General features: G+C 44.8%; 1 protein-coding gene across 1 annotated transcript; it reads left to right on the top strand.

The window, feature by feature from the left end:
* Window positions 1–4,499: 4,499 nt before the first annotated feature.
* On the top strand, window positions 4,500–6,917 carry LOC147985965 (amino acid permease 3-like). Its single transcript, XM_087541814.1, has 7 exons — window positions 4,500–4,632; window positions 5,250–5,302; window positions 5,502–5,579; window positions 5,678–5,728; window positions 5,885–5,942; window positions 6,462–6,532; window positions 6,714–6,917. Exons 1-7 carry the CDS (start codon window positions 4,500–4,502, stop codon window positions 6,915–6,917), a joined length of 648 nt encoding a protein of 215 aa, XP_087397940.1.
* The last annotated feature ends 5,914 nt before the right edge of the window (window positions 6,918–12,831 follow it).

The following is a 12,831-nucleotide window of genomic DNA, read 5'->3' as shown; positions in this document are numbered from 1 at the left end:
GAAAGACTCAACCCGTGTTTTATTATTATTATTACTAGTACATATGGCCGTGCGTTGCAACAGGAGAAAAATTGAACATGTCCTTAAATTAAATGAAAATTGTATGTGCAAACACAGTTGTTCTTCACTACAGGAAAGCGTTAATTGTTATATCCATTATTTAAAAGTGTGCTATCCATTACAAAATAGTATTTGGTATATCTTTTTCAATAAGAACGTGTATTAATTGAATATGTAGTATAAGGTTAGATTACCTCGACCCATATTTACTCAGGCTTGTGCAATACTCAGAAAATTTAGTGTTACTGTATGACAATCATGAAACCACACCGAACCAGGACCATGGTCCAAAATGTCACTATCATCTATAATCAATTGAACACCGACACTAAAAAGGATAGTGGTTCTAAAATTCTAAAGAAAATTTGGATCCTCTACCAAATCTGTCAAGACTCCCTGAAAATAAACCTCCTCAAAGAAGAAGATAAGAAGGAGAGAAATACACAGTTACAAGCCAAAGCTTGATGACACAGCCAACATTAGATGCTTGCTCAAGGTTTCCAACAGATTTTCCTGAGGAAGAGGAGCTCCAAGAACAAACTCAACAAGCTCAAGCAACGACAGCAGGTCCCTATTCCTTGCTGGGTGTTTATCTCTTAATTGGGAGTTTATCTAAATGATTGAATTCTAATCAGGGATCAGGACTGGCTCTACTATCAGCAGGCAAGAATATGATGTTAGCTTGCTAATGTTCAGGGGAAGAGAGTAGCACCTAACGCTAGAACTATGATCGGTTAGCTCCCAAACTTGAGAATCATGTGTGCACTGGCAGCAGCATGAGGATGTTTCAAAGGTATGTTTACTGGGCATGCCTATTGACCATAATGCAAATAAAGTTCTGCTTCATCGCAGTTTGGACTACACAATAAGTGCAGAATGCAGCTCTTTAGTGTTTTTACATGTCTTTAATGGCATTGATTATCTTTCTGGTCATTAGTTTACCAAGTAAAATTTATTATTGACTTACTTTGGCTGATATATTTGACACAACTATCTGGAACTTTTCTGTTGGTTCTTGAGCCGGCAACATGACCAGCCTCGGCGACTTTGCTGAAGGCACCATTGAACCAGCTTGTTCCAGCAGACACATATCAACAAAGGAAATAAGGGCGAAGGATCAGCCATACTGATAAAGGACATCATATGTTACTCCAAAGGTGCAAATATGTTACAAAGGTCTACATTTCATCAAGATACATTAAAACTTGATCACCAGATGATATAAAACACACACACATATTGAGTAATTCAACTGTAGCAAAAGCTTGTAAAAGAAGAGACCCGTTGGTTTTTACAGCAGAGCCTGTATCATTTAGCTTGCGCTCTACAGCTAGCAAATCAGCCATTGTTTTGTCAGAAATATGGAACCTTTAGATTCAGATCGGATAAGTAACAACGACAGTCAACCAAATAACACTTGTAACTAAATTACGCAGACTAACCTGAAACTGCTTTTTAGATGAGCTAACCTGAAACTTTTAAGCGGACCTGAAACTAACCTGAAAGGCAAGAGATATGGGGTGGAGCTGGTGGCGTGGAGGTTGGGCCTGATCCTACCTTGGAGGGACAAGACGATCGGACGAGCTCTCCTCACTCCGCCGCAGTCGGCGTCGTGCTTCTGCGACTCCGCTCCACGAGCGCGGCGTGGTGTGGCCGATGTAGGAGAGGAGACGGGATGGAGGTGGGGCGAGCTGATGCTTCTTCGATCCAGCGCTCGATGGGAGAAGACAAAGGAGGGCAGAGCTCCGCCTGCCGCGCCCATCCTCGAATCCGCCGCCCTGTCCCTCCGCGGGAACGCCGTGATCCAGGGCTTCGCTCGACAAAGGCCTCCCGTGCGGCGCTCTGGCCGCCTTCAACCAGGAAAACGGCGGCGGCGCCCAATCCTATTTCGCGAGAGAGAGACGTGGGTCGGGAGAGGGCACAAATCCTCGCCGGCGTCGACCGGCGGCCGGTGCAGCACCGGATCGAGCGTCGCCGGGGTCGGTCGCCTCGTGGCGGCTGAGATCGGGAGGAGAGGGAGAGCTAGCTCGGGTGGTTGCGCCATTATTTGTTGGGCTGCAAACGGGCATGTGGGCCTGATTTACTGGGCCGAAGCGCACGGGCGGGTATTGTTTGGATCGTTTGATGCACACGACGTGGTTCCCCGAATTAGTACCACCTCGCTTATATATTTTATAAATTGGTGAAAGCGTAAATTTACAGGAAGAAAGCGTATTGTGACGGTGAATCCACGGAGTCAGTCCGTGCTTTATTATTAGGGATAGATTAGGGAAGTGCTACGCGTCCGCTGGCTGGTATCTTTAAAAGATCAGCTGGCTCGCGAGCCGTCGGATTTGCCGCATCAAGTGAGTTGAGCGCGTCTCCAGTACTGCAACACATATCTTGTTGCAGAATTATTTCTGCAACATAGGTCTTGTTGCAGAATTTTTTTGCAACAGTTCGTTTTGTTGCAAAATAATAATAATTTATAACTAGGGTTTTGTTGCAACTTTTTCTGCAACTCAGGTCTTGTTACAGAAAATTTCCGCAATAGAGGTTTTGTTGCGAAACTAGACCCGTTAAGTCATTGCAACACCGCATATGTTTCTGAAACATAGCCTTTGTTTCGGAAGCGTGTTCAATAAAAAACAGCATGCAAGCCATTGGACGCGTGTCATGCATCGGAGGTGACGGACGCGGCCACTATGATCTGCCGGATGACGGTAAAATTTTCCTTTATTATTATTAGGGAAAGATTTACCTGTTGAGACTCTTGGAGATCCTCTCTCATCTAAGAGTGATCGTATGTTTGAATTAAAAAAAACTACCTGATACACTGAAATGATGATTGCGGGAGGCGTGGCGCTAGAACCGGCTAGATCCGCTGGTCGCAAGGAGGCTAATTAGAGCGCTCCCAGATGCGAGGACGCGTCCTCCACATGTAGTTGCAGGAGGGAGGCCGATAGGGCGAGCGTCTTCGACGTCGAATCCAACGTCTGCATCTAGGCTATGAGCCCTTACAGTTGCGACACAATGCCATCGAACTTGGCGTTGGTCTCAGAGGCGTGCTGATCTATGGTCTCCATCGCCACCACAATTCTCGCCACTACCACTGTAGGCCCCTTCCTCTTGGGCGCCAGATTGACTCTGAGATCTGCGGTTCCTGCCGAGAGATAGGAATTACGGCAGTAACACTAGGTCGCCGCCAACCACAAATGGACTAACGGGTCACTCTTCCCCTGAGGTTGATCGGCGAGACTACTCATACCAAGTGTGATGTACTCTTGCTAATTCCAATTTATAGAGGACGCAGATCAATGGAGGGAGAGATACAGAGAGAAAGGTGAAAATGGTCTAGTTCTATCGAAACTCAACGACGCCTCACGCTACCTTCATGGGCATTCCCTATTTGGCGCTTCAGACGCCCGTTTTATTGTTTTCGCAAACGGGCACTTGCACGCGCGTCTAGTTGGGCCGTCCATCTTTCTTTTTTGCCTGTTTTTTAACGAGCAAAAAACCTGCGTGTGTGGGCGTGATTCACACCACGACTTCCTGGTTACATGCTCGTTGTGCTAACCAATTCAGCCACCTCGTCTTTGAGTTTGCTTACAACTTTTTATTTGTTTTCTTCTTTCTTTTTTCTTTCTTCTGGAACGGTTTCGTTCGGCTTTTCCTTTTTTCTTGGAACAGCTTTTTTTTTCTTTTTTCTAAATACGTGAACTTTTTTTAGAATTAATGAACTTTTTTTCAAACTTGATGATTATTTTTTAAAAAAATTGATGAACTTTTTCAGATTTGATGTACTGTTTTCAGATATGATGAACTTTTTTCAAATTCAATGAACTTTTTCAAAATTGATTAACCTTTTTTCACATTCGATGAACGCTTTCTAAGATCGACGATCTTTTTTCAAATTTGATGAACTATTTTTCAAATTTGATGAACTTTTTTCAAGATCGATGATTTTGTTTTTAAATTTGTTGACCTTTTTTTCAAATGGATGAACTTTAAAAAAAAATTGATGAATTTGTTTTTCAAGATTTATGATTTTTTTCAGATTTGATTAACCTTTTTTCAAATTCGATGAACGTTTTCCAAAACCATTGATTTTTTCTCAAATTTGTGAACTTTTTGAAGTTTGTACTTTTTTACATCCGTGAACATTTTTGAATTCCCATTTTTTCCTTTTTATATTTTTTCTTTTCTTTTTCCAAAGTCAACAGCCACTAGTCCAAACCGATCGAGCGGCCAGGGGGAACTCGCGAGGATGCGATTGAGCAATCTGGGTCGGTCCACAATCGTGCATGTGTGAGCGCCAGGATCGGCAACCGGCGCCAACAGCGCCGATTAGGAGCTGCCATCTTTGTGCCTATTTTTTTGTTCGCTCGCTTGCTTTGTGCCAGCTTTTGGGACTCCGGCTCCCGGGCCAAACGTTTGTTTCTTCTGGTAGTCTTGGGCCGATGACCAAATGTGGGCCAGGTCATGACAACACCACCCTTGGTGGGTCCATGGTGAAGTTGTGCAGCTTCATTCAGTTTGTCAACCTAGTCGGCTTCGGCTTCGTCATCGGCATTACCATCGTCGCCTCCGTCAGTATGCTGTAAGGAACTAAACTAAATCATACTCCACCACGACCTGCTACCTTTTGTATCTTGTCAATCTTCATGCCCTCTTCGCTGGATTTAGTATGTGTTGTTGACGAACAGAGCGATCAAAGAGGCGGGATGCTTCCACAAGGAAGGGTACATGGGCCATTGCAGAAGTTCTTCCACGAGACTGTACATTGCCATCTACGGCATCGTTTAGATCTTCTCGCAGATCCCAGGCCTGGATGGTATGTGATGGTTGTTAACCCTCGCCACCGTCATGTCCTTCACCTATACCCAGTGGCGGAGCTTCATGAGGGGCAGGGGGCCATGCCCCCCCTCCCCCCATACTCTAGGAATTTTTTTAAGTGTATCCCTAATTATTGTGTTAAATATCCATGATTTCTCAGAGTTTATGCATAATTTGTCTTCTTCGCTCCCCCAACTCTAATTAGCCATATCAACAATCTTCATCAAGCTCCGCCACTGCCTATACCACTATCAGAATCTCCCTCGGCGTTGCGCAGACCAAAGGTATGTGGTCTGGGTAAATTATTGTGATAATTAGACTCGTCGAATGTTGAATGAAGGGAATTTATTGACGACATTGCAACAAAATTTCAGTGAAGGGGGGACTACAGGGCAGCCTCACCGGCGGCGTCATCGGCAATATCGCGGTGATGCAATCTTTAGGCGTTTGGAAACATGGCATACGCCTACGCCTTCTCCATCGTCCAGCACGAGATCCAAGCAATTCCAGATATCTCGATTTGCTTAATTAATGACTTGTCATGTCTTTGTTAATTTGCTTATGGTTGTACCCGGATGGCGATGTGTTTGTTGATTTGTTCCTTACATACATAATTACTACTGGAGGACACCTTGAAGGCGGTGGCGCCGTCAGAGGCGAAGGTGATGAAGAAGGCGACGACGGTGAGCGTGGCGGTGACTACGGTGATCTACCTGTTGTGCGGATGCATGGGGTACATGGCGTTCGTCAACACGACGTCGGACAACATCCTTACGGCTTTGGCTTCTATGAGCTCTTCTAGCTGGTGGACATGGCCAACGCTATGGCCTTCCACCTGGTCGGCACCTACGAGGTGATTTCCTAGCCTATCTTCGCTTACATCGAGCTTCGGGGCCATGTCCATGCTTGCGTGTGGGTCTGTGGTAACTGAAGAGCTGAACATAACCAAAACAGTGCACTAATCAGGATTCGACTTTGGCTCATGGTGAAGTTGTGCGGCTCCATTCAGTTTGCCAACCTAGACGGCTTCAGCTTCGCCATCGGCATTATCAGCACCGCCTCCGTCAGTATGTTGTAAGGAACTAAACTAAATCACACTCCACCACGACTTGCTACCTTTTGTATCTTGTCAATCTTCATGCCCTCTTCGCTGGATTTAGTATGTGTTGTTGACGAACAGAGCGATCAAAGAGGCGGGATGCTTCCATAAGGAAGGGTACATGGGCCATTGCAGAAGTTCTTCCACGAGACTGTACATTGCCATCTACGGCATCGTTTAGATCTTCTCGCAGATCCCAGACCTGGATGGTATGTGATGGTTGTTAACCCTCGCGGCCGTCATGTCCTTCACCTATACCCAGTGGCGGAGCTTCATGAGGGGCAGGGGGCCATGCCCCCCCCCCATACTCTAGGAATTTTTTTAAGTGTATCTTCATCAAGCTCCGCCACTGCCTATACCACCATCAAAATCTCCCTCGGTGTTGCGCAGACCAAAGGTATGTGGTCTAGGTAAATTATTGTGATAATTAGACTCGTCAAATGTTGAATGAAGGGAATTTATTGACGACATTGCAACAAAATTCTAGTGAAGGGGGGACTGCAGGGCAGCCTCATCGGCGGCATCATCGGCAATATCGTGGTGATGCAGTCTTTAGGCGTTTGGAAACATGGCATACGCCTAGACCTTCTCCATCGTCCAGCACGAGATCCAAGCAAGTCCAGATATCTCGATTTGCTTAATTAATGACTTGTCATGTCTTTGTTAATTTGCTTATTATTGTACTCGGATGGGGATGTGTTTGCTAATTTGTTCCTTACATACATAACTACTACTGCAGAACACCTTGAAGGCGGCGGCGCCGTCGAAGGCGAAGGTGATGAAGAAGGCGACGACGGTTTGCATGGCGGTGACTACGGTGATCTACCTGTTGTGCGGATGCATGGCGTACATGGCATTCGGCGACACGACGCCGGACAACATCCTCACGGCTTTGGGACATGGCCAACGATGTGGCTCGATACATTACCTCTCCTCTCACTGAATGCGCATCACCAAAAATCCTGAAATAAATCCAAGAATATATGCGAGCACCAGGACTTGAACTCTGATGGGCTGGGGATACCACAGTCCTTCTAACCATCCAACCACAGGTTGGTTCGCATCATTATACTAGTACTTACTATTTGTTGTACAAGTTATAGATAGATACTTTACTATATTGTCTATCCGAACAATTGATTAACTGAAAATACACGCTGCATGGGGTTTGAACAATTCTTTTTCTCAATTTTGGTTTTTTCATGAGGGACCAGAAAAATGGGTTTAAATCTTGGATTTTCCGTGTTTTTCTTCAAAAGTGTCAAACAAATTTCAAATGAATTTGTGATAATGCCCGGTGAGACCTAAAAATCCATGCAGTTCCTTGAGATTAGCAGGCACTGACCAAGCTTGCACCGCCTGAATTTTCTTGGGATCTGCCGATACCCCTTGTGCATTGAACATGAGCCAAATACTCCAATCTGGGCTGAGCAAAGGCACACTTGGATAATTTGATGACCAATTTGTTTTCCCTCAATATGGAGAAAACAACTCTAAGTTGTTGGACATGTTCCTCCAGAGACATGTTGTACACTAGTATGTTGTCCATAAACACCAACACTCCTTTGCACATAGTCGAAGACAAAGTTCATCACTCCCTGGAAGGTAGCAGGGGTTTCCGACAATCTAAAAGGCATAACCATGAATTCATATAGTCCCTGGTGCATGCAAAAGGTTGTTTTATACTCCTCCCCTTCAGTGAGTCGAATCTGATGGTACCCTGGCAGTAAATATAGTTTGGTGAACCATTGAGCACCTGACAGCTCATCCACAATGGGCTTGACAACTGATAGTGTTGGAAATATGCCCTAGAGGCAATAATAAATTAGTTATTATTATATTTCCTTGTTCATGATAATTGTCTTTATTCATGCTATAACTGTATTATCCGGAAATCGTAATACACGTGTGAATACATAGACCATAATATGTCCCTAGTAAGCCTCTAGTTGACTAGCTCGTTGATCAATAGATGGTTACGGTTTCCTAACCATGGACATTGGATGTCGTTGATAACGGGATCACATCATTAGGAGAATGATGTGATGGACAAGACCCAATCCTAAGCCTAGCACAAAGATCGTACAGTTCGTATGCTAAAGCTTTTCTAATGTCAAGTATCATTTCCTTAGACCATGAGATTGTGCAACTCCCGGATACCGTAGGAGTGCTTTGGGTGTATCAAACGTCACAACGTAACTGGGTGACTATAAAGGTGCATTACAGGTATCTCCGAAAGTGTCTGTTGGGTTGGCACGAATCGAGACTGGGATTTGTCACTCCGTGTAAACGGAGAGGTATCTCTGGGCCCACTCGGTAGGACATCATCATATGCGCAATGTGACCAAGGAGTTGATCACGGGATGATGTGTTACGGAATGAGTAAAGAGACTTGCCGGTAACGAGATTGAACAAGGTATAAGGATACCGACGATCGAATCTCGGGCAAGTAACATACCGATAGACAAAGGGAATTGTATACGGGATTGATTAAGTCCTTGACATCGTGGTTCATCCGATGAGATCATCGTGGAACATGTGGGAGCCATCATGGGTATCCAGATCCCGCTGTTGGTTATTGACCGGAGAACGTCTCGGTCATGTCTGCATGTCTCCCGAACCCGTAGGGTCTACACACTTAAGGTTCGGTGACGCTAGGGTTATGGAGATATTAGTATGCGGTAACCCGAAAGTTGTTCGGAGTCCCGGATGAGATCCCGGACGTCACGAGGAGTTCCGGAATGGTCCGGAGGTAAAGATTTATATATAGGAAGTCCTGTTTCGGCCATCGGGACAAGTTTCGGGGTCATCGGTATTGTACCGGGACCACCGGAAGGGTCCCGGGGGTCCACCGGGTGGGGCCACCTGCCCCGGGGGGGCACATGGGCTGTAGGGGGTGTGCCTTGGCCTATATGGGCCAAGGGCACCAGCCCCAAGAGGCCCATGCGCCAAGAGATAGGAAAAAGAGGAGAGTCCTAAAAGGGGAAGGCACCTCCGAGGTGCCTTGGGGAGGATGGACTCCTCCCCACCCTTGGCCGCACCCTTCCTTGGAGGAAGGGGCAAGGGCTGCGCCTCCCCCTCTCCCTTGGCCCTATATATAGTGGGGGAAAAGGAGGAGCAAACCAATCTAAGGCCTGGCGCCTCCCTCTCCCTCCCGTGACACATCTCCCTCCTCCCGCAGCGCTTAGCGAAGCCCTGTTGGAGTCCCCGCTACTTCCACCATGCCGTCGTGCTGCTGGATCTCCATCAACCTCTCCCTCCTCCTTGCTGGATCAAGGCATGGGAGACGTCTCCCTTCCGTACGTGTGTTGAACGCGGAGGTGCCGTCCGTTCGGCACTAGGATCATCGGTGATTTGAATCACGACGAGTACGACTCCATCAACCCCGTTCTCTTGAACGCTTCCGCTTAGCGATCTACAAGGGTATGTAGATGCACTCTCCTTCCCCTCGTTGCTAGTCTCTCCATAGATAGATCTTGGTGACACGTAGGAAAATTTTGAATTTCTGCTACGTTCCCCAACAGTGGCATCATGAGCTAGGTCTATTGCGTAGATTCTATGCACGAGTAGAACACAAAGAAGTTGTGGGCGTTGATTTTGTTCAATATGCTTGCCGTTACTAGTCTTATCTTGATTCGGCGGCATCGTGGGATGAAGCGGCCCGGACCAACCTTACACGTACTCTTACGTGAGACCGGTTCCACCGACAAACATGCACTAGTTGCATAAGGTGGCTAGCGGGTGTCTGTCTCTCCTACTTTAGTCGGATCGGATTCGATGAAAAGGGTCCTTATGAAGGGTAAATAGCAATTGGCATATCACGTTGTGGTTTTGCGTAGGTAAGAAACGTTCTTGCTAGAAACCCATAGCAGCCACGTAAAACATGCAAACAACAATTAGAGGACGTCTAACTTGTTTTTGCAGGGTATGCTATGTGATGTGATATGGCCAAAAGGATGTGATGAATGATATATGTGATGTATGAGATTGATCATGTTCTTGTCAAGGGAATCACGACTTGCATGTCGATGACGAGACAACTTCAAGAAGACACGATGATGGAGATCATGGTGTCATACCGGTGACAAGATGATCATGGAGCCCCAAGATGGAGATCAAAGGAGCTATATGATATTGGCCATATCATGTCACTATTATTTGATTGCATATGATGTTTATCATGTTATGCATCTTGTTTACTTAGTACGACGGTAGTAAATAAGATGATCCCTCATTAAAATTTCAAGAAGTGTTCTCCCCTAACTGTGCACCGTTGCTACAGTTCGTCGCTTCGAAGCATCACGTGTTAATCGGGTGTGATAGATCCTTTCGTTCACATACAACGGGTGTAAGCAAGATTTACACATGCAAAAACACTTAGGGTTAACTTGACGAGCCTAGCATGTGAAGACATGGCCTCGGAACACAGAGACTGAAAGGTCGAGCATGAGTCGTATAGAAGATACGATCAACATGAAGATGTTCACCGACGTTGACTAGTCCGTCTCACGTGTTAATCGGACACGGCCTAGCTCACTCGGATCATGTAATCACTTAGATGACTAGAGGGATGTCTATCTGAGTGGGAGTTCATAAGATGAACTTAATTATCCTGAACATAGTCAAAAGGATTTTGCAAATTATGTCGTAGCTCACGCTATAGTTCTACTGTTTAGATATGTTCCTAGAGAAAAAATTAGTTGAAAGTTGATAGTAGCAATTATGCGGACTAGGTCCGTAAACTGAGGATTGTCCTCATTGCTTCATAGAAGGCTTATGTCCTTAATGCACCGCTCGGTGTGTTGAACCTCGAACGTCGTCTGTGGATGTTGCGAACATCTGACATACACGTTTTGATAACTACATGATAGTTCAGTTAAACGGTATAGAGTTGAGGCACCAAAGACGTTTTTGAAACGTCGCGAAACATATGAGATGTTTTCGAGGGCTGAAATTGGGATTTCAGGCTCGTGCCCACGTCAAGAGGTATAAGACCTCCGACGATTTTCTTAACCTGCAAACTAAGGAGAAAGGCTCAATTGTTGAGCTTGTGCTCAGATTGTCTGAGTACAACAATCATTTGAATCAAGTGGGAGTTGATCTTCCAGATAAGATAGTGATGTTTCTCCGAAGTCATTACCACCAAGCTGCTAGAGCTTCGTGATGAACTATAATATATCGGGGACATGTATGATGATCCTTGAGATGTTCATGATGTTTGACACCACAAAAGTAGAAATCAAGAAGGAGCATCAATTGTTGATGGTTGGTGAAACCACTAGTTTCAAGAAGGGCAAGGGCAAGAAGGGATACTTCATGAAAAACGGCAATTCAGCTGCTGCTCTAGTGAAGAAATCCAAGGTTGAACCCAAACCCGAGACTAAGTGCTTCTGTAATAAGGGGAACAGCCACTGGAGCAGAATTACCCTAGATACTTGGTAGATGAGAAGGCTGGCAAGGTCGATAGAAGTATATTGGATATACATTGTGTTGATGTGTACTTTACTAGTACTCCTAGTAGCACTAGGGTATTAGATACCGGTTCAGTTGCTAAGTGTTAGTAACTCGAAATAAAAGCTACGGAATAAACGGGGACTAGCTAAAGGTGAGCTGACGATATGTGTTGGAAGTGTTTCCAATGTTGATATGATCAAGCGTCGCACGCTCCCTCTACCATCGAGATTGGTGTTTGCGTTGAGCATAGACATGATTGGATTATGTCTATCGCAATACGGTTATTCATTTAAGGAGAATAATGGTTACTCTGTTTATTTGAATAATACCTTCAATGGTCTTACACCTAAAATGAATGGTTTATTGAATCTCGATCGTAGTGATACACATGTTCATGCCAAAAGATAGTAATGATAGTACCACCTACTTGTGGCACTGCCACGTAAGTCATATCGGTATAAAACGCATGAAGAAGCTCCATGTTGATGGATCTTTGGGCTCACTCGTTTTTGAAAAGTTTGGGACATGCGAACCATGTCTATTGGTATATATGCATGAAGAAACTCCATGCAAATGGACCGTTTTGTACTCGCTTGATTTTGAATCACTTGAGACATGCAAATCATACCACATGGGCAAGATGACTGAAAGCCTCGTTTTTCAGTAAAATGGAACAAGAAAGCAACTTGTTGGAAGTAATACATTTTTTATGTGTGCAGTCCAATGAGTGCTGAGGCATGTAGTGGATATCGTTATGTCCTTACTTCACAGATGATTTGAGTAAATGTTGAGTATATTTACTTGATGAATCACGAGTCTGAATTATTGAAAGGTTCAAGTAATTTCAGGGTGAAGTTGAAAGATCGTCGTGACAAGAGGATAAAAGATCTATGATATGATCATAGAGATGAATATCTGAATTACGAATTTGGCACAGAATTAAGACACTGTGGAAATTGTTTCACAACTAATACAGCCTGGAACACCATAGTGTGATGGTGTGTCCGAACATCATAACTGCACCCTATTGGATATGATGCATACCATGATGTCTCTTATCAAATTACCACAATAGTTTATGGGTTAGGCATTAGAGACAACCACATTCACTTTAAATAGGGCACCACGTAATTCCGATGAGATGACACCGTATGAACTATGGTTTAGAGAAACCTAAGCTGTCATTTCTTAAAAGTTTGGGACTGCGACGCTTATGTGAAAAAGTTTCAGGCTGATAAGCTCGAACCCAAAGCAGATAAATGCATCTTCATAGGACACCCAAAACAGTTGGGTATACCTCCTGTCTCAGATTCGAAAGCAATAAGGGATTGTTTCTAGAATCGGGTCCTTTCTCGAGGAAAAGTTTCTCTCGAAAGAATTGAGTGGGAGGATGGTGGAGACTT

Source organism: Triticum urartu, chromosome 2A (genome assembly GCF_056163025.1).
Source record: "Triticum urartu cultivar PI428250 chromosome 2A, HENAU_Tu73, whole genome shotgun sequence".
Classification (NCBI taxonomy): Eukaryota; Viridiplantae; Streptophyta; class Magnoliopsida; order Poales; family Poaceae; genus Triticum; species Triticum urartu.
The sequence above is the reverse complement of the archived record's forward strand: the minus strand, read 5'-3'. Positions and strand labels throughout refer to the sequence as shown.

Excerpts from the sequence above, each read along its gene's own strand:
- LOC147985965 (XM_087541814.1), top strand. The coding sequence starts at position 4,500 with ATGACCAAATGTGGGCCAGGTCATGACAACACCACCCTTGGTGGGTCC. Across the intron at positions 5,303-5,501 it reads GCGTCATCGGCAATATCGCG|GACACCTTGAAGGCGGTGGC; the intron begins GTGATGCAATCT and ends TTACTACTGGAG. Across the intron at positions 6,533-6,713 it reads TGGTGATGCAGTCTTTAGGC|AACACCTTGAAGGCGGCGGC; the intron begins GTTTGGAAACAT and ends CTACTACTGCAG.